A 26,018-nucleotide genomic window follows, 5' to 3' on the forward strand; every position below is an offset into this window, starting at 1 on the left:
CTGTTATCTCGTCGCAATTTCTGTACTGTTGTTGTGACTTCTTCATTCACATGAAGACTTTTGTATACTGGTTGTGACTTTTGTATTGTTGTTATGACTTCTATATTCTTGTTTGTTTGTTTTTTTTCATTCTTGTGACTTGTCTTTGTAGCTGAAGTTACGACTTTAACAATTTATCTTTTGGCTTTTGTATTTGTGCCGTGAATTTTGTACGACTTTTGCAGTTTTGCTGTGACTTAACATTTGTGTTGCGAGGTGTGTATTTATGCCGTTCTTTTGAGATTTTGCGTTGTGACTTTTGCATTCATCCTGTGAATTTACATTTGCGGCTTTTGCATGACGATACTTCTACACTCTCGAATCAATCCGTCCAAGAAAGCAAAAACTAAATCCTCCAAGAGCAGAGCAAAGTCTCAGCTCCAGCGATTCAAGAAAAAAAAAAAAAAAGAGTGTCCCGTCTCTTTGTTTGACACAATCACAGAGCTCTTCTTCCTGTGTGCGCCTCCTGTTTTTCCTCACGAGCGCATCGAGGAAAAAAAAGGCAGAAACAAATGGACGGCGGAAGAATGGAAAAGCACGAGGACATCGATCAAGCAGATTCTCACAATGAACTCAGTCTCCCGATGACGGCCACAACCGTGAACACAGACACAATCGAAACATACCGATTTAAAAATCATTCATTTATTTGTTTCTGGAAAGAAGGCATGACATGAATATATAACACACTACTCTCTTCTTGGTGTAAAATAAATCTGATACTAGAGACTTTGCACTGCAAGTCTTGTCATGGTAAATATCACTTACGTAGATTTCTAGCAACTATGTGCATTCATTTGCTTATCCCGGGGTTTTTGTTTTATTTCCATTTTCATCGCCTCACATACATGTTTTAGCTGCCTTGAGTGACTAGCAGCCCCATAGAAAAGAAGAAAAAAAAATAAAATAAAGAAGAAGCTTTACTCTGAGCCCTTTGCCTGGATATTAGCTTAATGCTGGGCTCGGTGTCTGAAACCCGAGGATAAACAAAGTCGTCGTGTGGGTGTAGGACAGCGAACTCTGGCGTCCAGCGCTGGCTCTGCTCCTGCCCCGTCTTTGGCCAAAATCCCTCCCATCAGTTTCATCTGCGAGCCGAGACTTTTAAAAGCTTCATTCATGAGGCATTGTGTCCACAACTTGTCAGAAAATACTATCCTATAATACTAAATGTGTAGCTCTCGGTGTGTGTGTGTGTGTGTGTGTGTGTGTCTGTGTGTGTGTGTGTGTGGGGAGGAGAACATAATCTGGACTGGAACAAGAACCAGGCGGCCAGAGTTCGCCCCCCCCCCCAGTTTTTTTTCCATTTCTAAAACCCTAGATTCTGTAATGTTTGCAAAACCAGCTGCTTCCAACGATTCAGTATCATTCCATCTGACACAGTCTAAATATCAAAAATATATTTATACATAGATATATTCACTTATACAAATCTAACTGGAATGGACAAAGGGATATAAATAAAAGTGGGGGAAAATAATATCACATTCAAAATTTTCTTTTCTTTTCTTTTTTTTTTTTTTAAACAAAAAACAAGTCTAATTTGAACAAAACCCGACAACATTAATTTTATATCAAAGTGCATCTGATTGGACTTGATGGTGAAGCTCAGGCTTCTCAGTCAGGGGCTGTTTGTGACACACACACACACACACACACACACACACACACACACACACACACACACACACACACACACACACACACACACACACACACACACACACACACACACACACACACACACACACACACACACACACACACACACACACACACTAAGGGAGGATCTGAAAGTCACCCTCAGGTTAAAGCTTTTTACTTTGAAAAGCAGCACATATCTAAAAAGCAGAGCCATGTGAGATTGTCTTTGTTTTGGCACTTGTGATACTGAGAGCTGCCATGGGGGGGTGGGGGGGGACAGGTGGGCAGTAAGTCACTGTGTGGTGAAACAGGAAGTAAAAGACAATTATGAGTCAATTTTAAGAGAAAAAGTGAGGAAGATCTGACTCGTCGGGCTGGATTTGATGCTTGAATTTAAACTCATAACTGGAGCAAACTTTCATTTGACTCATTGCACGGAGGAATGTTGCTGACTGCAATGAGCTCTGATATAAAGGCCCTGGTTACACGTTTTCAAGTGAAAATGTCAAAATGTCATTGCATTTTTAAAATGCTTTTAAGGTGGAACAGTTTGAAAATGCTCCGAGTCAGCGGAAACACAATAACAGCAATGTTTCCTGCAGAGCGTCATGACTCTCAGTCCACATTGTCCTGGGACTTGGTAGTTTTACCGTCCAACCTGGTCGTTGCGTATTGCTCTCCGCCTACAATCTGCGTGTAGTTTCATTACAAAAACAACAGTGCCGACTCGCAGCCTGGTATGATAACTTCAACATTTTCAGCGTTTCTGCAGATTCCATATAAACAAAACATCGTTTTCAAAATGTTGTGTGAAAATCAAACTCTTCTGAAATGAAAACACACAAACGATGACTTGAAACCTTGCGGTGTAAACAGGGCCTCATTTTGTTCCATTATACAAGCTGGGAGTTTTAATTTCCGTGGAAAAGGGCAATGCAAATTACTATTTAGTTACAACTCGGCTGGTGGAAGTGAAAATACTGACTTTTGTATGAAGCATCGAAGACCAAGAAAATACTAAAAATATTTCTTTAAACAATAGCTTAAGTGTTTAGGAATGAAAGCCTCTTTGATGTCTTTGAACTTAACAAATTACCAAGCAAATCCCAGCTGGTCGAAATTGAGGCGCATGTGATTTACTGTCAGGTTGTGTATCTTGGACTTAATACTGAATTGTTTCATTCTGAGGTGCTGCGATTGAAACAGTGCAAGGCCAACAACTTAAACACAGAGGTGTAGTTGAAGAACAGAGATAAAAAGACGGTATAGAAAGAAAGAAAAAAAAATCCTCGTTCTCCATCCGAGCAGGAAAACGGGAGCTTTCAGGTGAATCGGGGCAAAAATTTGTGCGCAGTTTTTTTGGGCCGGGGGTGACCATAAACACAAGTGGTGCACAAGCATGTCGAAACACACCGCATACTTAACCTGTGACCCCCCCCCCCTTATGGAGACTCCTGGAAGAGCACACGGTGGGGCTGGCTCCTCCAGAGGAGGACATTTGGTCCATGTCTTTGAGCCTCGGGTGGGCTGGGTGTGAGCATCGTTCAGAAACCGACAGGTCTCAGCAGCCCACCTGAGAGAAGGGGTGCCGCAGCAGCTCCTCGGCGCTCGGCCGGTGCTTGGCCTCCACAAAGATGCAGCGGATGAAGTCCCGCGCCTGGTCGGAGGTGTGCGGCGGCAGCAGCGGGTTGGTGGGCTGCGTGGCGATTTTGAATATGGCCGCCATGGCCTCGTACTCGGCCCACGGGGGCTTCTCCGTCAGCATCTCCACCACCGTGCAGCCGAGGCTCCTGCAAGACGGTTCGTGTTCGCTTCAGAACAAGCCGAGACAAATCCCACATATTTTGATCTGCGGAGGAATGTTTCCCCCGCCACACCAATCTTTTATAGATATAACACATTACTAACTGGAATATTTAAGAGCTTTTCCAATATTTGTGCTTCAAAAATTACAATCCATCCATAAACTAATACAATTATTGTATTTTCTGGAGTAGAAGTCACTTTTTTTCTTCTGTTGTCTGCCCGCTCATGTGACTTCTATGTGTAAATACCATCTGTGACCACTAGATGTCTCTGTGAGACAGCTTCTAAAATGTGGATACATTTGCTCTTTCAACTGGTATATAACAAAATATCCTCCATACATTATAAAAATAAAAATATGCATATATTTGTTTGAGACATGAATCGTGGAAAATTAAATGCACAACCCTAGGGATACATCAATACTTTAAAGGACGAGCACAAGAAGGAGTACTAACCTTTAACTACTTACCGATACCAAGTACCGATACAAGTACTAAAATAGTGATTAATTAGAAATTTGAAATATTTTCTTTGGAGAAAATATTGTATGCTGTCTTTATAAGTAATGTTTTAAGTCTTTTCCTAGCAGGATATGATAATTTCTTTAAGTAGCAACACCTCCACAGAAGACAAAAAGCTGTTAGCATCATGCAGTGTTGGCTAAAAGTAAAGGATCTCACCTGTTTGTCCAAGTACAAAATCTATAAAATTGCTATAAAATGTGTTCTTTAACAAATGTTTGAAAGTGAAAGATGACCATGACTGTAGTTTATGGGGTTATTTGTTCATTATGGTGTTCAGTAACATCATTTTTGGTAGGGATGCACCGATACCAATGCCAGCAACAGGTTTGTTGCTGCAGAGTAGTAGTAGTAGTGGGGGAGAAGATATATTTCCAGACTCAGTAACTTTGTTAATATCATTGACTTTTTCAAAATCTATTTTTTTTTAAAGGAGAAAAAAGGAGGAGAAAAAATATTCCTCTTATGAGTAAATTGTGAAAAACTAACATAAAATATTTTTTTCTAATCCCCATCTAAACAAAATTCTGAGTTCAACTCGTAAGTTTGGGTTCCTTCATGGTGCATTTTGATAATTACACAAAGGATATAGTCGCATCAATGTGTTTTATATAATTTAAAGCAGCGGCCCCCAAACTTTTTTGCGCCACGAACTGGTTTAATGTCAGACAATATTGTCACAGACCAGCCTTTAAGGTGTGGCGGATAAATACAACAAAATAAAAACCGTTGTATTTTGTAACTATAATGATAAAAGTGAATCCACTGTGTACTTGTACGTCTTTCTACTTACTTTTATGTTATTCTTCTGTCTCCTCACTGGGCCTTTTCCCCTTTACAAAGACGTCTGTTTTTTACTCATTTTGCGAGCTTGTGGATTTAATATCAGCCATTTTTCAAAATAAAAGCTTGTTCAGACTAGGATAATAAATACAACGGAAATAAGGTATGTTATTTATTCTTTCTGTACGGCCCGGTACCAAATGACCCACGGCTCGGTACCGGTCTGCAGACCGTGGGTTGGGGACCTCCGATTTAAAGCGCTGTGATGAATTCTTAACTGCAGTGCTACCAAATGTCCAGTGGGTGGAGACAAAGGCAAACAGTGCAGTGGTCTTTCTGCAAATTGTCCCACATTAAGCTCAAAAGTAGTCGAATAACCTGATGATTTTTTTATTTGGACTCAGCAGTAAAGTCTTTTTAACGCGCGTGTGTGTATGTGTGTGTGTTTCTCTCCTGCTCCTACCAGACGTCGGCCTTCCTTCCGTAGCCCTCTCCACTGATCACCTCCGGACTCATCCAGTAGGGGGTGCCAGTCACGGAGCGGATGCCCGTGCCAGACATGCAGATGGTCTGCAGCCTCTTGCTGGCTCCGAAGTCTCCCAGCTTCACGTTCCCCTCCGAATCCCGCAGGATGTTGGCGCCTGAAGGTAGAGGAAGACGTTACCATCTCGTGAACGTCTCCAATCCTGAACATTCATTTCCCGCTCCGATTTCGAACCTTTGATGTCTCTGTGTACGATCATGTTGCTGTGGAGGTACGACATGCCCTCCAGGATCTGTCGGGTGTACTTCCGGGTCACGTTTTCCGTCAGGGCGCCGTACGCCTTCAGCTGATCTTTGACTGAACCCTGAAAGGAAAGAAAACTCTTGAGAGGTTGCACAACCTCTAAATATTCTGGATACACTGAGTTTGAATTATATCAATTATTGTAACTGCAACAATGCAAAATACTGAAGGGACCCTATTATATGAACGCTTCCCAACCTGTTACATTACTGAACTGGAGACGAAACATTGAGTAAATAATGGAGTTGTACTATATTGTAGAAATATATTTTATATAATGGTTAAAAATTGTACACCTTCATTTTGACAAATGACAGAATTGAACTCAGACCCCATCACCTTCACATACTCTGAATAAGGAGAATGTTGCTCTGGTTTTGCAGATTAAAATAAACATAAGTTTAATCTGATGATAACTCATCAGATCACAGTTCTCACTTGAGAACTACTTCACTGCCAGGAAAACAGCATTAGCACCAAAGCGACACGGTAAATATCAGGCTGCACAAAGCCCGAACACTTTCATTTCTTGTCAATATTTCAAACTCACCCCCGGCATGTACTCCATGAAAATGGTGAGGGTCTTCTCACTGCGATCCCTCAAACAGCCGTAGTACTGCACGATGCGCTCGTGGTGCAGGTTCTTCAGCAGCTGGATTTCACACTCCAGAGCACCCACCTCCTGCACGCACCCGCCGAAAAAACAGGAGTTTTCAGCCAGTTTTATTTTTACAAAATAAATGTTTTCTTTCCCCCCACAGGCTATCTATGACAGCTGATCACAAACACATGGAAGCATAAACATACAGAGGACAAACAGGAGAAAACAGCAGTTCCTTAAGAGAAGTTCCTGTGTTTACATCAGAGAGAGAGAGAGAGAGAGAGAGAGAGAGAGAGAGAGGGACAGAGAGAGAGAGAGAGAGAGAGAGAGAGAGAGAGAGACAGACTGCAGGCTCCACGCTGCAGGGGTATCTAGAGGAGGTATCTAAAGGGGGGAGGGGCAGGTCAAGGCAGAGTCGCCCCGTCAGCCTCACAGGCAGGAAGTGACAGAATGTCTGAAACTGACTCAAAGATGTTTTCATCTCCTTTACAGACACTTGGAGCCACAAAACATGTTTTACTTCCAAATCCAGCTTTTAAACTTCCTCAAAACTGCAGCTCAGGTTGAATTTATGAATTTTGTGAATTATAATCAAGACCTGGTGACAATTTAGTACAATATATAACAGTTTAGTCTTTTTCTACTTCATAGCCTATTTAGATAGATAGATAGATAGATAAATACTTTAATGATCTCCAAGAGAAATTCACAATATTTATGCGATTTTAGCAGCATCTTAAGCTGTTTAGATGTTTTAACAATTTCAAAAGTTATTTTGTACATTTTAACAGTTATAAGTGTTTTTTTTAATAGCTTAAGGAATTTTATTGTAACACTTTTAACTGTTTAGCATTTTAGCAATTTAAATCGGTTGCGCTTCATCAGCTGCTTTGGACATTTTAGCAGTTTAAGCAATTTTTAACAGTTTGAGACAACAATTTTAGCCATTTAAGAAGTTTCGCTTGTTTTATCTTTCTTTGATCCATTCTCAGCAGTTATAGCAATTTTGAACAAATTCATCACATTTCTGCACAAACTTTAAGACAAACCAGAATCATCGGAAGGAAAAGCAGAAAAAAAACCCTCTACTTTACAGACCTCGCATCTAAAATGTGACAAAGTACCAGCTATTTGTATTAATCTGCACAGATTTAAAACTAAAACTTGCTTCAGGAGGCCCCATGTGGTAATACCACTTTCCAACACACGATGATGCAGTGAGTCGAAGTGTTGACACCTGTACATGCAACTAACTAAAAGAGAAAAATAGTCGGACTCACTACTGCCACCCAGTGAGAAAATATGTTTTTTTATGGCACCTTCAGGGTTTGAGGAAAGAAATGTTTGGCTCATTGTCGTTCCACTTGGCTGCTCATGCCTACAATCTGCATTCCAGTGTGAAGGTATGAAGGCATGAAGTCATTGTTGGCATGTTTACAGCGGCAAAATGGCACAGACTGCCGAGTCCACGTTCAACAACAAGCTTCGCTTCACCATCTCACAGTTAAAAAGTCCAGTTTGGTTTCATTAGTTAAACAGTAAACATAACCAGGACATGACGGCATTTCCTCCAAAACAACAGAGTTTTAATTATGCAGACACGTGTAAAAGAGCAGGATTTGAACTGTACTAGGAAGAAAAGTACCAAGTGTCTATTTGAAGAACATTTCTACTGGTTCGTCTGATCTTTGAGCTCATCGGATCAGGGATTGGGAAACGTGTTATCGATATGAATCTGATCGGTGTTATTGGCTTCACATTAAACCACGCTCACCCCTCCTCTGACGGACATCACAATGAAAATCCTCTTTGTTTCATCTTCAAATTCAAACAAGCAGAGATAGAAAAGCCCTCTGAAATACACACTGTATAGTTTCTATATTTGCGCTACAATAACAAGTAACGTTGAAGATCCCCCCCCGCCGCCTGCCTCTCACCTTGCTGGTCTCCGGACTGTCCGGATCGAACTGGACTTGTTTTGCAGCCAGCTCTCGGCCCGTGTCCACATCATAGCACAGGTAAACCCGACCGAACGCGCCCTGGCCAAGGAGCTTCCCTCGGCGCCACGTCACAGGAGCACTGGGAGCTGGAAAAGAAAGATGCACGTCCCATGACTCCGCTGACCGTTTCTTGTCCCCGGAGTCCTGCCCCGTCGCGACACTCACACTTGTGTCCGACGGAGCGTTCCTGCGGCCGCAGCCGGCCCTGTGCGTCCACCAGCTGCCAGCTGCCCAGGCTCTCCTCACTGCCGTTCAGCGACCGCCGCGACGGTACCAGAGTGAAGAGGTTCCCCTGAGGGCGGCGGATCCGGGGAAACGTTCGACGACCTGGAGAGGGAAGAGCGTGGCTCTGAACACAACGGACGACAAGTCCAACAGACGATAAACATGAAAGCCAAGGCAGGCTTTGTTCCACTCACCTTCGCTGTGGTCTTTGTGATGCAGAGAAACGTGGTACCTGCGGGGATAGGTGCCTCCCTTACCTGCCACCCGGTCATACACATGGTTTTCCCTGTCTGAAAGGAAACGCCCACAGACATGTCATCAGAGAAATCGTCACGCATACTCCTCCATCATGCCCTGTTGCTTCAAAGAGCAAGTCCAATCAGGAAACGTGTCAAAAGTTTTGAACTTTTTTGTGGTTAAAACAACTCTTAAATCTCAAAGATGTGCCTTTATTTGAGAAAGACATCACAGTCAGAGCAAATTTTCTATGCTGGGTTTCATTTAAATATTCTCAATGGTGAAACTATAACCAGTTTCCACACCACCCTTTTCAATATCAAGATGCGATGATGCCAACATAGTTTTTCCAGTGAAGTGACATCAGAAGTCAACAATATAAAGTATTGACAGTCGAGGGTGCTGAAGAGAGTGAACACAAAAAGCTGCAAACTTTCTCGACACTTGCCTCATGTTCAAACCTTTAGTGCTGTCAGCAGACCAGAAGCTGGACAGAGGCATGACATCATCTTAATACTTTATTCAGTAACTGATTAAAAAGCCACAAAGTGAGAGGGAGAAGATAAGAAGTGAAAAAAAATGCCTTGTTTAATATCCAAGTGTTTTGTGCTTTGTCAAACACATAATATTCAGTGTATTATTTTGTTTAGTGTTTGATAAGATCTGATGTGATTTGAAGTAAATTCATTCATCATCTTGAAAGTAAACAGGAAATCCAACAAGAATGATGAATATTTTTAACTGTGGAGAACACATATTCGTACCGTTCCTGTTCTTGTACTATAATATCATATCCGTATTAATACATTTTTTTTTCTTCATAAAGCCCATTGGCATGATCATACGACATTAATCTGATTGTATGAACTGAATAAATTTTATTCACAAGTAAAATACTGTGAAGGATCTTTCAAATTAATTACTTAATTAATCATTTTGAAATGGCTGAAATGATAAATGATAAATTCAACAAAACCTGAATATTAAACACTTGCCACATATCTGTTTAAGTGTTAAAGTTGTTCATTTTGATAAACAGTATTAGAGAAAATTCAAGTCCTTATAACTGGGCTTGCTTTTAGCACGTTTATGGATGGAGACTCGTGACTCATGTCTTCCATCCATCTCCTACAACACTTTCATTCAGGTCTAGGCTGCAGAGTGATTAACACCGGGCAAACACACACTCACACACACACACTCACACACCTATGGATGATTTCTCATGCATGTTTGTGGACTGTGAAAACAGGAGTGCAGGAAAAAAGAAAACGTGCAAATGTCACACAGAAAGGCCTGGGATTGAACTCTGTGTGCAGAGTGGCATTCCACAGGGTGAGAGCTTTTCTCTTACCTGAGCACTCCTGTCGATTGTCAGGGTAGCTCTTGGCTCTGTGCATGCGGGACTTCCTCAGCGAGGGGCTGTGTGAGAGTCGGGGAGGGGGGGGAGAAGAGTGAGAGACGTTGACAAGTCTCCTGCACTCAAACGGACATTTCCTCAGATTGTATCGGGCCGTTCAAACAGAGCTGGTTACTCCTTTCTCGCGAAGTAAACATGGAAATACTATAGAAGCTGAATAAAATGTGAGTGGAAGCATTGAGTTGTTTATTAGTCACCTGTCTGAGTTATTGTCTAAAGACTGACAGCTTCCAGAAACAGAGTTTTCCGCACTGCTCCAGGGATCCAGCACCTGTACGCGAGCACAACCAAGAATGAATGTGTTGGACATTTTCACGACACAAATATTTACAGTTGTAGTAACCTGTGCCTGAAATCTGTTCTTCAAACTTTCTTTGATGAGCAGAAACAGACAGCCGCTCGTTAAAGTTTATAGGTGGATGATTCCACGCATTTTACTCTCTCAGTAAAAGTGACTCACGCACTGATCGCTGGTCTCGGGGATGAACTCCCCCTCACTGTTTATACTGGTGTACGAGCCCTGGCGGGCTATCCGTTGCTGGCGCTCGGGAACGTAGCCGGGAGGTGGTGAGCTCCGCCCCGTGTTCTGAGAACCTGGGATCAGAAAATACGGGAAAATACTGCACGTAAGAAAAAGAAAAAATCTAAATAGTGTGAGCCGCAGCACACAGCAGCTGCACAAACTTTGACATGTCATCTGCGTCTACAACACACTAAAAGATGCTGTTCTTTAGCACGTACTGCCTGCTGCTGCCATACAGCTCAGCTCTAAGTCCTCCTAATTCACCTTTGACCCCTTCTGCTTTGGAGTGAAAAGGGAAAAAATAATGGTAAACCACACTGCTGGACGAGCACACTAATAGCATTCTGCAATCTGATTGGCTGCTGTCCAAGCATGCTCAGTCGAGTGATGGTGAACAGGAAAAGGAAGGGGAGCTGTTTCGAGAAGGGGAAGCAGAAGAAGGAGCAGCCAGAGAGAGAGAGAGAGAGAGCAACAGAGAGAGAGAGCACAGACTACAGTAAAGACATATGTTATTGACCTGTAATAATAAAATATGACTTGAAGGAGAACATGTGGAGTAGAAGCTGCGTTTCCCAGCGGTAAGAAATGAAGACACCGGTCATGAGCCTCTCTGAATATGAGCCAACAGCAGCTTCAAGGAGTGACACCCGAAAAGAGTTTTGAACTGTGGATGGAGTTATGTACCGGTGGACAGGTGGCGCCCCCTGGGCTCGGAGGATTGGTACGCAGTGCTGACGTCTCCAGTGGACTGGGAGGATTTGATCCTCACCTGCTTACATGGCACGTGGTGGGAGGGAGGGGAGACCTGCAGGTAGAAGAAGATGGGGAGCTTAAACTCCATCAATCAGGAAGTTTTTCATAACAATGTCCGGCGGTGAAGAAACGGCGGTGGTGCAACGTTGGACTGTAACTGCACAAAGCCACCTGGAGCGAGTGTGTGTGTGTGTGCGTGTGTGTGTGTGTGTGTGTGTCTTACATTGCTGTGCTCCTGAGTGAGCAGCAGTATCCTGATGCTCTTCATGTTGGCGCTTCGGTCCAGCAGGTCGATCGCCTTGTCCAGGTCGTCCTGACCTCGCAGAGGGATGGACAACTGCTCCGAGACACAAGACGAACAGACGACAAGCTCAACAAAGTGAAACGCGCCAGAGTGAAACAGAGGAGGCAGATAAGATCTGTGATTGTGTAGGTGTGTAATCAGGAGTCCTAACTAAGGATTACCACATATTTTAATCTGATCTTTCGACCCTGTCTGCTAAATATGATGTCATGATGCTTCTTCAGAAAGGTAGGGCAAGTCAAACAATAATTAAAAGTACCTGGTCTACACAATAAATGACACTCGCATAGATTAACTAGTAGTTTCTATGAATAGTTTTAAAAAGGCTGCATTCAGTCTTTTTTAGCTCAATTAAGCTGCTCAATGTTCAACTAAAAAGTATTAAAAAAATACTTTAAAGTTGCATTATCTGGCAATATAAAGTATGTTTATTTTCTACCTGGCTAATCTAAGCACAAAAGCTTTAGATCAGAGGGTCCCCAAGGCTTCAGACCCCCTCTCTGATCTCCGAGTCGAGAATTACAGAGAATCCAAACATTTTCAGGAACACTCACTCTTACCATCATTAAATAAAGTACATTCAAGAAAGTATCTTAAGGTTCTGGGCCTCTGGTTGTGCATCAGTGCTCCAGTTGATGATTGTTGCACTGAATACTTTTCAGATGTGTAAAATAGCCAGTGTTAACACAAAGCAGAAGGGACTAAATACAATATTTCCTTTGTGTCTTTGCTTTGCCTCGCAGAGCTCGGCACACGACCCTGCTGAGAGGTGAAGGAGTCCACACCGAGCAGAGTGAGCCGGCCAGTTTTACCTCATTGTTCATATAATGCAGGTCGAGCTGCTGGCCAAAGACAGTCTTGACTTTCTGTTGAATTTCCTCAAACTGCACAGGCCGTCCAAACATCAGGATCCTGAAACACAGCGAGACGTCCCGCGGAGGGACGGGTTTTTGAGAGACTTGCCGCAGCTGGTTGGAGAAAGTGCTTCTCGGGCTCCATGCACACGTGCGAGCCAGATCCACGCACACATGCTGCCGTTTCCAGCAGGCACGCATTCTTCTCCGTACACCTTGCATATTTGCGGTCGGTGCTGGCAGCCACAGGCTAACCACAGTCCTTTCCCGTTCCACTCTCCAGCTCAACATACCAGTCAGAATTAAGCCCTGGGTTGTGTGCACTTTCTCATGAACTGGAACGGGTGACAGCAACAGCATGCCTCAGTGGAAGTGTTTATGTCTCCTGCGTATGTGTGTGTTTATGCTTTCCCCCGCTCGCACATGGACGAACGCCGTGCGGCTGTGTGTACACAGGCCCACGTAAACACAACTTGCATGTGAAGAAAGAATGAAAATCCAGACTCACCTCCTCTCACCTGAGAACTCGAACTTGATCCTGACGTCGTCCTGAGAGAGAACACAAACAGGAAGGTCAGAGTCTTCAAAGGAAGCCTTCTCTGTGCTTCGCTCTGGCTCAGCGCAAACTCCACGTTCTGTCTCGGGGTGGAAAAGCTCGTGTTTTTAAAAAACAGTCAGACATCTGAGGAAATAAACTCTTGACTTGGTGGACAGAGCCGGATGAGAAGGTTGGCTCTGAGTGTCTCGGTTTCAGCTGGAAATGGGGAGATCAGCTGGCGTCGCTCAGTCCAAGGGTAACAAACTAAACTTACCAGCACCTTGAAAGCTCAACAATTAAGATATGTCATTTCCCATTTGTTTAACCGGCATAAAAACCAAAGTGAAGAAAGCGGTGAACTCCAGTGACCTTTGCCTGAGTTACAACCACGAGCGCATTCACTCACCGTCTTCTACTTTCGACCACAATTGACCATAAAAAATGAAGTAAAGTCGCCAGGCTGCAATCCCTGTGAAACACTGAAATCCCGCTCAGATCATTTACTCTTTGGATAAACCCGGCAGTTATTTTGCGAGCATTTTTTTGCCCCTCAGACAAAACCACAGCGACCGTTTCCAGCATTCATTCAAAGCTACCCGGCCAAATACAAACTGCCCCAGTGAGAAAGTCACATCCAATCCTGAAAGTGCTGCAAGCAGCTTTTCCAAACGGCCGTCTTTTCATCAAACAACCACTGAACTGCACCGATGGCTTCGGCTAATCTCTGAGGACTCGCAAAGAAAAGGAAAGAAACACGGTGGGTGGGCCGCTTCGCCACACAAAAAGAAGGAACTTCAAGAGAATACAACAAAAAAAAAATACTCCATATTTAATATATGAAGCAATAGTATAGCAATGGGATTGACTGAGGGAAGTGATCTACTTCAGAAAAAAAGTGGGAACAAAAAAGTACAATAAGATCTTGATGGGTTTTCTGGTATGTTTTCAGTTAATTATAGCTATCATAATTTCTATAATTATTTCAATAGATATAACTTAGAACCATATTAGTGCAGGATGTAAGAAAACAGAAATTGTGCAGCAAATTAAACAAACCAGTAGCAATTTGTTCAGGATCTCCTGATAAGACACACACACAACAAAAAATCAGCAATAAAAGAACCGTCTGCGGAGCTGAAGCACCAAACAACTAAAGGCCTGATTTGCTAAAGGGCTTGCAAAAACATTGCAAATTAAAATGGAGATTCACTGTCCATTTACCAGGTAAACTATCGTGAGCAGAGAATATCAACTCAGATTGTGCAAAATAGTAGAGTTTATCCAAAAATACTTGCGTACAAAGTGATATATACCCTTTCCAAACACAGCATTGTTTATTACTGTGGCGATTTCACCACGCATGAGCAGCATAAATCATCTCATCCGTCAGTAGAGATTCTGTTGATATAGTTTCCTCAGCTGGCTCCTAATCACTTTTTCTTTTTTGCAGGCTTCATTTGGACATTGTGATCGATCATCTCTTAGAATTAAGACTTATTAGCTGCAAGGCTGCAATGTGTTTTATAACTCCCTCCAATATCGTGTCCAACTTCACATTTTTGTGCTGGATGAGGCTGGGCTCCAGTCAATCACTGCATGATCCTCGCAAGCAAACCAACATAGAAGCCCTTCATTTCCAGCTCAATGTTCTCATATACCCAGGGGTGTCAAATATTAGCATGCAAAAACCTTCATTTAAATCATGAGGATGTAATTGAGCACGTTCTACGCAAGAGCTTGTAAGTCAGGTAAGCTTGTAAGTCAATGAATCAGAACCAGGTTGAAAGTCCTAAACTCTGACACTGGTGTTGGGCAATATCAATGGTTTGAAAGAAAAAAAAAACACATAATTTCTTGGTTTTAAAAGCTGCATCACACCGATGTTTGTTTTCGTATCAAGCAATACGGCTGCGTGAAATACACTTGAAAATACCACCAAGATGTCATCTGAGCCACACTGACGCAATACTGAAATCAAAGTGTTTCATTGAGTCCATATTGAGTGCGTCTTCACCGTTCCAGCAGCATGTGTTTGCCATTTTCTGACCTGTAAGAGGAGTGTGAGGCTTCAGCGAGCTGTGCAGGGAGCTAAAACCCACTTTCGGATGGAAAACAACCAATCCTCAGACATGTGTTGTTAATTAGTCTCATCAAACATGTTTTAATTGAACTTTCCCCCCTCGTGAAGAGAGTTCTGATGGTTTTACGCGTCTCTATTCTCACCTGTCTGTTGGCCTGTGCTGGTGCCTTGGCTTTGCCGCTGTCGTATGACAACATGGGCTGGCGCCGCGTCATCTGGAGGGCGACCAGGTCCTTCATTATGGAGTGGAGTGCCTGCCTCTCATCTGGAGGAGATAATAGGTGACAACATACAATTAACAGAGTCTTTGGGAAACTGGCCAGCCTGGATGCGAGAGTGGAAACGGGCCACGGTGGCCAGAGTCCACGACGAGAAATGGTGGGTGACCTGCAAATGCAGCCATACTGAGACTTATCCTGTGACAGGTTATTGGAGGCAGGAAAGACCTGCCGTGTTTTTGATATGCCTATTCCCATGTTTGATCTCAGGGCAAGCGCTGCGCTGACTGGACTGGTGCACGGAGGGAAAATATTGGCCTTGTGTAGTTTGGACGGACATCACACAGCCCCCAGGGCAGCTGAGAGGACCAGCCCCCCCCCCACCTTTTCTCTCTTAAAGGGCTGAAAACCAATCCTTCACCTGACAGTGTCTAGAACAGCAGCTCACACAAGCCTTTGGCCTCGGGAAAGATGTTTGGAGTGTGTGGTAAAGTGTGTCTGCGTGACATCAGGGGTGCGAAGACTTACTCATTTTAGCGGCGGACTTTGACAGCGTGGTCTTCAGAAAGGTGGCGCTGTTGAGCCCTTCGCCCTCACAGCCTGTGAAGGTGAACACAGAGACCAGTGAGAAGGGGCTCGCAACATTTCCTTTTCCTTTTCACCCCCGAGATTTACTCCCAAAAACGGCCACGCACCTACTCTTCCACTCACATCATATAAAAAGCAGGAGCCTTCAAAATTAAAGCAATGGGAGAGACTCGATAATGCGTCTCCTTCAGGTTTTGTTTGACATGTGCAAATCTAATTTTGACAACCTTAGAGCAGCTGCAGGCACTCCCACTGAGCAAGAAAAGATATTTTGGGGCTCAAGCTGAAAGTGAAAATGCATCATTTTTTACGTGTTCTTTCTTCGGGAAACAGCAGAAAACGATGTAGTTAGAATGCCAGGCCACGATTTAACCCTGTTGGTTGTTGGAGTTAAAACCACAGACACATGAGCACAGAGAACAATATGCGATTAACATTAACAGACAACGAAGCCGTCATTTTACCAGGAAATTAGCATGAGCGTCAACGTCACACTGTGACGGCGAGTGTGAAAACGTGAAGATTGAGATTTCAGATTGTTCATCAGAGACTTTTGATAAAGTGCACCTTTCTAATACCGTATCTAACCGCTTCCAGTACACAATCCATAGATCAAGCAACGCAGGGAGCCTCTCTTTCATTTGCTGCACGAACTCTTTGACATGCTAAATTTCTTGCAGGCATGTAACTTAAGCCAGCCGAGCACAGACCCGAAGGTTTTCCAGACTGAAGCCGAGAGAGAGAGAGAGAGAGCATGTGAGCATTTGCCCATGAGAAGGAACGGCAATTGGAAACGGCTGAGATGGAATCTGCCCTGGCAGCGGTCGCGCTGGCTCGAGCCGCTCGAGCGCGGGCAGGAATGCTCTTTTCACCAGGAGCTTTCTGCCATTTCAAACACGGAGCGGCTTTGAAAACGAGCTGGGCTCGCACGAGCTGCAGAGCCCCGACGCGGCCGTGTCAAAACTCTATTGTTGATGTTAACAAGGCAATATTATCTGCCCCATTCAAGGCGTCAACAGAGTTATAAACTGAGGCATTTCCTTCGATGGAGAGGGTTTCCCTCAAATTTGTACCAATAAACCTCGGTATTCAAACTGATCCAACAAATGCTGAGCACAAGAGACGTCCTGTGCTCTTGTGACTTCGAACATAAACTCCCATTTCACAAGTGCACTTGGTGGGAGAACGAATCTTATTTGACAAAACCATTCAAACTGACTTACTGTTTGCAACCAAAGCATAAAGTAGGCTATAAAACCAGAAGACAAACAATCCTTCATCAAATTAGACCGGATCAGAATCACTTCAGCGAAGGAATCCACAGACCTCACTTTTCGATTGACTCAAGCATCGCTTCGCTTTATGTTCAATAGAAATCTAGTTTAGATTCTTATTCAAACTCTTCAACTCAAATACACATTCTGTGTATGGATGTACTATATTATCAACACATGATCGGCTTGTAAAAGCTTTATAATGCAATAAAGGTTGGTTTGAAATCTAACCTTCCACCCATAACACCTGGTCAGTAAAGTGAACTTTTTAATTGTGCGTGGATGCTCAAAGCACAACCCAATGAAACCATTCGATTTTACCTGCATTTTGGTGGTTTATGGCTTGTGTCAGATCGTCATCCACATATATTTCAAGCCATGTGACAATTTCATTTCATGCCACAGGGAATCTTCTCTCATTCGAAGTCCTACTTTTCTATACTTCTAAGTCAAACTTAGATTTGCTTCCAAAAAATTCCTCTTTTTTTTTTTTTTTTTTTACAGATCTGTTTACGGTTAATGCACAAACAAGCATTTGTGTTTAATCATATTGGCATCAGTAACCGTCAAGCAGAGGGTAAAACTGTCTGAGCACAAAAATATGAAACTCTGCTTTGCATCAGGGCTCGGAGTTCCTACCCTGGAACTTGCACGCCATTGCACGCCAGACAACGGTATAGACAAATACAGTGAAGCTGGTCTTGTGACAACTCACATAAATGAAAACATTACACCACATTTTATTCACATGAACCGCATGGCTTCACACCTACAGCTATAAAGACAACATTAAATCCTCTTTATGCTGAAATGTCCCGACCTTCGAAGCTGTCCTGAGCTTACCTTATGGAAACCAGTTGGTTTTTTTTTTTGTTGTTTTTTTTATTGCTTCAGCCCTCCAACACAACAAACAGCTCAGAGGCAACTGGCTCTGGATAATGAAGGAGCAATTAAGATTTTAAATGAAACTTGTGTGGAAAAAGCAGGTCAAAGAAGGACAGGGAACAAGATGAAGAGTGTCTGCGGGTCGTCAGCACGGGAGAAACTTCTGTTCACTGAATGAAAGGCACGGGCACATGAGGCAACTCATCAACTCTGTGGACTTCTGGGTAATAATCACCCGCAGGAATTCCGGGCACGTCCGCCTGTGGTTGGCGGAGCGCGGCCACGCCGCTTTCAAGCCTCCGCCGCTCTCGCGTTCCCGCCAGCGGCGGGAGAGCCAAACCTTCATGTCCTTCAACCCTCCAGAACCTCACGCTTACAGCTGCTTTTCTTTTACATCCTACTAAATAACAAGGAGTTTATGAAGTGTGAAAGTCTCACTGTTTCACGGGTGTACGGTCACTCCAGGTAACATGGAGCCCGTTACCTCGCGTGTATCCTACAGTGAGTTTTCCCAGAATTGACATCAAACCATGCGACTTAGCCGGTCCTTCTAAACAACAACTCTCCCCTTTGTTTAGATCCTCAAGCTACTGTCTAGCCTCCTATCCTCTGCAGCGTCGACTGATTGTCATGACCTCCCAGGTGGAATGTGGGGAATTCAATGAAGAGCGAGCTGCGCTGTACCAGTCCAGTCAGCTGCTCCTGCTTTATTTTCCTTGTATCGCATTTCCAGGACTCGCAGGATTTATACGGATTTTCCTCCGCCCTCTCTCCTCTGTCTGCTTTAAGAGGTGTTTAGTCTGAAGCCGTTTTTCCCAGCCACGGTCCGCTCGGTCTCAGGCCCGTGATGCAGCTGGACTTCGGGCGCTTCGCGGCAAAATCCCCTGGCCCGGTGTCTCTCCCGCTTCAGGTGCACATGTGCTTCTGGTTTAGCCCACCACATTTGAATAGTGCACTCTCAGAGAGCTCGTGCTTTCTTTGGCAATGTGAAGCCCTCAAAATGCCCTTTGTAGTGGGTTTTTTTATGCATTGAAATACACGAAACTGTGCATTCAAAATAAGAACGTATGCGTCTGTAATACGAGTTTTGAAAGTCAAGCTCATTCTGTGAAGTAATATGATACAAAGAGGAAAAGTTTCAAGAGGGATGCTGGTACACCGGTACATGTTTGGATAAACTCATGAGACAAAACAAAACAAAGCGTTCTAGTCAGATATGTTTAAAAAAAAGTTAATCCTGTGTTTACAAAAGTGTAGCATTTTCTATTCAGCTGCTCCGTTTTGCAGAGCTCGCCACAGGGAGTCACTGGAAAACCGCTGGAAGCTTCGCTCACACAGCAACGCCAAATCAAGGTTCGCCAACTGATCTGATGGTTGTCAGGTCTCCAAGGTTACAGTGGTCATGTGACCCTAATCTTCACCCTTGAGCAGCCAGGTGGTATGATGTGTGTAAGGTGGCAAAGAGACTGGCTGAAGCTGCTGAGCTGAATTTGACCCGTCACATCTTCACATCCATAAACAATCATTTCTCAAGACATCATCCAAAACACTGCCGATACATGAATGAAGGAAGCGCCTGAGACACATCACACAGAAATGGATGGACAGATTGATGATAACATAAAAACAAAGTTACAATTATAGTGTCTACAAGTAGGAAGCGCTGACCACCTTGTATTGATGGAGGCTGTGCAAGATTTGTTCAGAATTAGCTTCTGTTGGATGCTGCATGTAGATTATGAGACAGTGATTATGTAGAGATTAATAAAAAAATATATAAATGAGTCAAAATCACAGTAGCACTGCATCACAGATTTTCAAAGCGGTAAGACGTTGGATCATATACTCTTTGTGAACTTCACTTAAAAGCCTCAATCTCCATTAGCTTCCTTTATGCATTTCTTAATTAAGACAGCATATATAATAATATTGTACACTGCAGCAGCGCCTCACATTTTGTGCATGTGAAATGTGTTTAATGTGTGAGTACTGCGACTTGGACATGCCTAAAAGGACCTGTACATGTCTCTTTCTTCATCATTACCTCATCAAGGTATCCCAGTTTGCAGGAATTATTACAAAAGGAGTTTGTTCCTTTTCTACACTGGGATTATAGTTGGTGAATAGGGCTTTCTTTGCCCTTGATACAAACTGGCAGGCTTACACCTTGATTACGTCTTATGGTTTACACTGTGCTTTTGTACATGTACCGCATTAATGTGGAAGCACTGTCATTACAGGAAGTGGACCTTGACTGACAAGTCATAACTCATAAGTCTACAAGGATCGACTGAGGGTGATAAAACCCTTCTCACAAACAAATCTTTGTGAGAAATAAATGGAGTCAGGTAGGAGTCTTGTCTGAGGTGAAGACAAAGCCATTTACGTCACTTTGTGTTCATCAGATGAACATGTGATATCAGTGTGGAGTATTATATCGATAAGATATGCGAAAAATACAAGTAGATGATGTTCATGTATTTGTTCTTCCAAATAATAGTGCTCTTTCTCTTGCCACTAATTTACACCAGATGAGTTCTGCCATGTTGGTTTTTTTTTTAACAATCACGTGTGTCTGTAATTCACACAAGTAGTTCTGTAGAAGTTAAGCAGTTTATTGGTTTTGGTCATTTTTACTTGATGCCCACATTTCTGACATCTGCCTTGTAGCTACTAGATATCGAATAATTATATAAGTAGTAAATACCCCAATATTTATAAATTGGTCACAGTATATCGCACTTCATATTATAAACACTGTAGTTGTGAATTCATGGGAGCATGAATGCACAGTGCATGGCACATGTGAGACTCAATAGTGACGTTGAGTGTTGGAATAACAATGTGAATTGCACTTTAAGGCCCTATTGACAACACAAATGGGCCACAAGACATCTTACCAGTGGGCTCCGTTTCCATGGCGTTGCTCAGTCACTGCGCCCATCACTTTTTCATATCGCCTCCTAAAGGTGGAACTTTTCTACTTTTCTAGTACTTCATTTTCCACATCTACCCTCGCCATGTAAACACAGAACTTTTCTGAAAGGTAAAACCACTTGGAACTTTATTGTGTAAACGTTCCTAATTGATGATATTGATGTCTTTATGCAGGGACTGATTCCTCCAAACAATAACACTCTTTCTCTCTCAGTTGATTAAGCCGTTTTAAACTGTTAATGAGAATTAATTATGATTAATTAATCGCACCTGTCTTTCATATTTTCCAATTCATTCCAGTCATTTTTGCGGAGCATGAATGCACAGTGCACGTAAACAGAAATGATTGCACTTCACGATATGCATATTGTGCATCTCGTCGATACACCGTTGCAGCCCTCATACAAAGACACACAGAAATAAAATAATAATTCAGCCCCCACATCCCTCACCTGGACAGGACCGATCTCCTCCCGAAGGTCACAGGTGTGCAGCGGCTGAGTTCCCCCGGTAGGTGCAGCCGTCGGTCCAGTCACACCGGGGCGCCATGGCGGAGGGGGTCACCCGCACCGGGTGACCGGGGGGGAGCGAGAGGGCTGGCCTGTCCTCTTTAACGGAAAGTTCAATCACACACAGAGAGAAAGCGAGTCCCTCCAGGCTGTTAAGAACACAAACAAGAGTCGAGGTCCACACAGGAAAAGTTCCGATGGAAAAGCCTCTCACATCCAGCTGCTCCAGCTGCGGCGCCGCTGCAGCCCGGAGGCTTTGGAAAACTCAAACTTCCAAAACATTTTGTTCTCCGGGATGTTTTCAGGCTTCATACACGAGATGCAGAACCGACGTGCAGCCTGTTTCAAACCCATGTGTGAGCCGCAGGGAAATACTCGATTTCCGTGATTTTGACGGCTCCTCTTCCTGCGAACTGTGCAGAGTTCCCCCCCGGGGTTGCCAGGTTGGACAGCAAAATATTCCCAAACTGGAGCTTTCTACTCTGTTATGACAGGATCTCATCACAACATCATACAGATACGTGGGTATAACTAAAGTCCAGATATGTTTAACAACTTACAACAAACGACGCTTCATTGAAACATCGTTTTACGTAAACTTGTCAAACTAAGCTCACTCGGATCGTCCGTCGATGTACAGACTTTACATACGGAGAATTTAAAGTTCATGAGGAATTCCTACAAGGTAAAACACCAAAGCTCGATAAACCCATCGGTAAAACCATGTCCTCTTAATCAAATTGCAGTGACTCGCTTGCGGTACAGCTGTCGCCCACAACTTTTACCAACCAAAACAAAGCCGAGAAACAAGCTTCCACCGAGTAACGTCAAACTTCCTGACAGAGAAAAGATCTCCACCGGAACCCGCTTTTTACGCCTCCGCCGGGCGGTGAGCGTCGCTCCTCACGGCTGAACGTCCAGGCTCCGCAAAATGTCCCCCTTGGCGTCGTGTGTGCGCCCGCAGCGAGCAGGAACTTCGTTATTCCCGACGCGGTTTCGGATCCCCGCAACTGTAAATTGGAGCCCTGCAGCTGCGGGGGCGCGCTGTTTCGGTGGAAGTCCGTCCGCGGGAGCGCGCTCTCGTTATTGGAGGGGCGGACCGACGGTGACGTCAGGGGGGCGTGAGGCGCTTTCACCGTTGTCACAAAGCATAAGTTTTAACTCGAAGACTGGGTTCACCCGATTATGGTCAGCAAAGTCATTAAAATAGTAGATTGTAAATATAATTTCCTCGCTGGCGGGGATCGAACCCACGACCCACGTGTTTGATAGTCTTTGGCTGTGTATGTGTGTGGTGTTTAGCCGAGTGGGGTCTAAACAGGGGATCCCGACCCCATCGGGGTGTCGCCAAAGATTTATGCGGGGGTCGCGAGGCCTCAGCCGGTATTTGAACCCATGACCTTCTTACTGTGCAGCGAGAGCGCAAATATTGCACCACCAACCGAATACATAGCAGTTTATTCTAACATAGCATGGGGGACAAAATATAATAGATCATTTTATTTTCTATCTTTTTTTTTTTTTTACAATTGTATAAACTACATAAAAAATAAAGAATATTTGTGTTATTAGATGATGTCGTTATGACAATGATTCGTAGCAATACATCCTTTAAGCCAGATTATTTCCCTTTCATTAATACGCAAGCAGAGCTGGGTGTGTGGGTTGCAAAGATGAAAAGATCTTCCACTACTGCCAAACAGCTTCCGGCATCCTCCAGATGTGGCTGAGCTTGTGCAGTAGTTACAGTACCCCAGTGACTGAGTCAAAGGCCAACGGGTCATCCGTCTGCATGCTTCTACACGAATTCTTCTGCGCCAGTCACGTTGTGGCTGCAGGTTTCTCCCAACGCACCATCCCACTCTATTGTGGGATCTTTGAAAGACCTTCAGTGCAATTTAAAGTTATTTTTGGATATATACACACACTTTTATAAGCAGTGTAATCTCATTTCAAGGTTAATTATATTTTTTTCAGTCCAAATTTAATGATGAAACTGGTTCTTAAATGTGAACACACATTTAAGAACTGGGCTAAAACCAGTTCTGTTTAGAGTTGGTCTGCAGGGAGTGAATGTAATTCACTGCATTTTAACGTATGATGTGGTACTTTTACTTGAGGAATCTGATTACTTCTACTCCTTTTGCAAGACTCCCAATCTGAGCTGCTTGTGAGACTCAGTCTTAAGACTTGAAGGCCTCTTCAGTACATTAACCAGGAATTAAAATGTTGATAAATACAGTCACTGCAATACTTTGCATCATATAATAAACACACCAAAATGCAAGACCTTAAATCAACACCAGCATTTTATTATTATTTTTTTTTATCTCCAAAAGCATGTAAAAAACAAAATTTAAAAACAAGAAAGAATATGCACAAAATGATTGTGTATATCGTAGGCGTAGAAAGGGGGCGCTCACATCTGAGAATGTTCCATACCACCACTAAGCGATAGAGAGAAGGGAGGGAGAACAGAGGAGAGAGACTGCGAACCACAGTCCCAGCGTCCTTTTGCTGTAAGGCCACCTCAATCCACAGGTCAAGTCTGCAATATAGACAATACACTTTCAAAGATGCATACATTTAAAATGTCTTCAGGATGACAGCCGTTTTCTTTCAAAAGGAAGTCCACATTAAAAGTTGAAATGACGCAGATTTCACATTGAAACGTTACACTGCAATCATTCACCTGAGCCTCGTGGCACCAGTGTAAAGTGTACCTTGTCTGCTCGATTACACTTTGTGGTCGCAATTCACAGATTTTGCACTTGTACCTTGGCGAACTGCTAACAGAGAATGACAAAGACGGCGTTTGTAGATACAATTCTCTTCCGATTTTAAAGCATTCTCCAGGATCCAGAGGAACAGAGTGAAATGACACAAAGAAAAACGTACGCGGTTAAACACGGGTAGAAGTATCGTACACGTTGGCTACACATGGATAGATGAGGGAAACAAATCTGCTGGTTGAGTGGAATGATCCTACGTTAGAGAGGGGGAATCTAGAAGAAAGCGTTTTCGAGAAGGCAGATCAGGAGAATTCTTTGTAAAGATCTGTGCACTCAATGAAAAAAGAAAAAGCAATAAGGTCTGCTCTTTATATCTAAGGCTTCTCTTTTCTTTCTGTTTAAAAAAGTAGGAAATATCCATCTGTTTAACTTTCTAGTCGCATAACATGCTCTAATTCACAGTAAACCACCAGCCACAAAAGTACTTTGTGTCATTCAAGTGTCATAGGTATCCAGACGCCTTCTAAAATGGGATATTGAAATGGCTTTCGAGTCATTCTTGGGAAAGAATGAGAAATAAGCATGGAGAGCTGATCTAATCTGGTCTAACTTTGTGTCGAGTGGCTGAATGAGCTCAAGAGTGGCTGCAGCTGAACTGCGGGCCGAGGCAACGAAAACTTAGGGGGGAAAAAAGGCTTATGTTCACTTCATGGACAAAAATCTTTTCTTTTTTTTTCTTCTAAACATTACTGGTCACTTTCTCCAGCAGGGGGTGCTGTGCACTGGGTTTTTGCATGCAACATGCAGGCACACAACACGGGGATCAATACAGCGACAAACTCTGTCCACCTACTGAGAATTTCATACCAAGAAAATAGGTCCAGTTTCCAGCTGCACTCAGCTGATAAGACAGGAGATGAGAACAGGAAGGCAATAGTTTCAAAGAGGAAACCTGTCCACGCTTACTGGAGGGGACCGAGGGGAACAAAACAAACAAAAACAAAACAAAAAAAGAAAAAAAAAATAACATGAACAGGGCTGGATCGCTCTCTGTCCATGAAGAAATCTACCCAACTACACGAACACACTCCGATACAGCATGGGAATCATCACGAGACAGCAACGACCAACAAGTGGAAAACGACGGGGGTAACAGAGTTGTGTGATTTCCTGTGAGGCCTTAAAGGTACAGCATATCTTATATTCCATTCAGAACCTTTAAAAAAGGAGACAAACAGTCACTACATACTTACATGGATGTCTATGTGTTGTGCTGTTAAAGGTAATGGTGTTTAATAGCCCCAGCCTGTCCAGTCTTGTAAATCCAGCATGCAGTCTGTCCTCAGTCCAGTAAGAAAAATGACAAATGAAAAACAACTCAACCGGCATAACTCAAAAGAGCTGGACTGAGGACAAACTGCAATGATTCACTTTTGCCAAACAATTTTCTAAAGTGGCTTTATGGACAGTTTACACCTTTAAAATATGTGGAATGCTAATTACATGCTTGAAAGTGTTTGATTAAAGTCGCCAATGATCATGATCTAAAAGCACATTGTTCTTTATATTTTCTAAACACGATGAAAAAAAATCACTTTTGAAGACAGGTTAGCATTAGGAGCTTCAGCAGTGATGACTTTACACTGGCAGGTCTTTTCTGGATTATCTGCCCATTAATCACTGTGAGGTTCAGTATGTGGATCCATTAGAATTATAGCCCCAAACTCTCTTTTCTGGGAATCAATCTTGATCAAATCACC

General features: G+C 43.3%; 1 protein-coding gene across 1 annotated transcript; it reads right to left on the bottom strand.

Annotated features, from left to right (window-relative positions):
* Positions 1–664: 664 nt before the first annotated feature.
* On the bottom strand, positions 665–22,513 carry map3k3 (mitogen-activated protein kinase kinase kinase 3). Its single transcript, XM_080511028.1, has 17 exons — positions 21,470–22,513; positions 15,862–15,933; positions 15,259–15,380; positions 13,006–13,046; positions 12,456–12,555; positions 11,563–11,676; positions 11,271–11,391; positions 10,524–10,657; positions 10,261–10,334; positions 9,998–10,065; positions 8,601–8,696; positions 8,347–8,508; positions 8,119–8,267; positions 6,131–6,262; positions 5,512–5,641; positions 5,257–5,434; positions 665–3,470 (listed from the first exon to the last, which is right to left on the bottom strand). The coding sequence occupies exons 2-17, from the start codon at positions 15,863–15,865 to the stop codon at positions 3,242–3,244; spliced, it is 1,854 nt and encodes a 617-aa protein (XP_080367154.1). The 5' UTR covers positions 15,866–15,933; positions 21,470–22,513; the 3' UTR covers positions 665–3,241.
* Between the last annotated feature and the right edge of the window lie 3,505 nt (positions 22,514–26,018).

Source organism: Blennius ocellaris, assembly GCF_963422515.1.
Source record: "Blennius ocellaris genome assembly, chromosome: 16".
Lineage (NCBI taxonomy): Eukaryota > Metazoa > Chordata > Actinopteri > Blenniiformes > Blenniidae > Blennius > Blennius ocellaris.

Excerpts from the sequence above, each read along its gene's own strand:
- map3k3 (XM_080511028.1), bottom strand. Across the intron at positions 8,509-8,600 it reads TCACAAAGACCACAGCGAAG|GTCGTCGAACGTTTCCCCGG; the intron begins GTGAGTGGAACA and ends TTCCCTCTCCAG. Across the intron at positions 8,268-8,346 it reads ACGCTCCGTCGGACACAAGT|CTCCCAGTGCTCCTGTGACG; the intron begins GTGAGTGTCGCG and ends TTTCTTTTCCAG.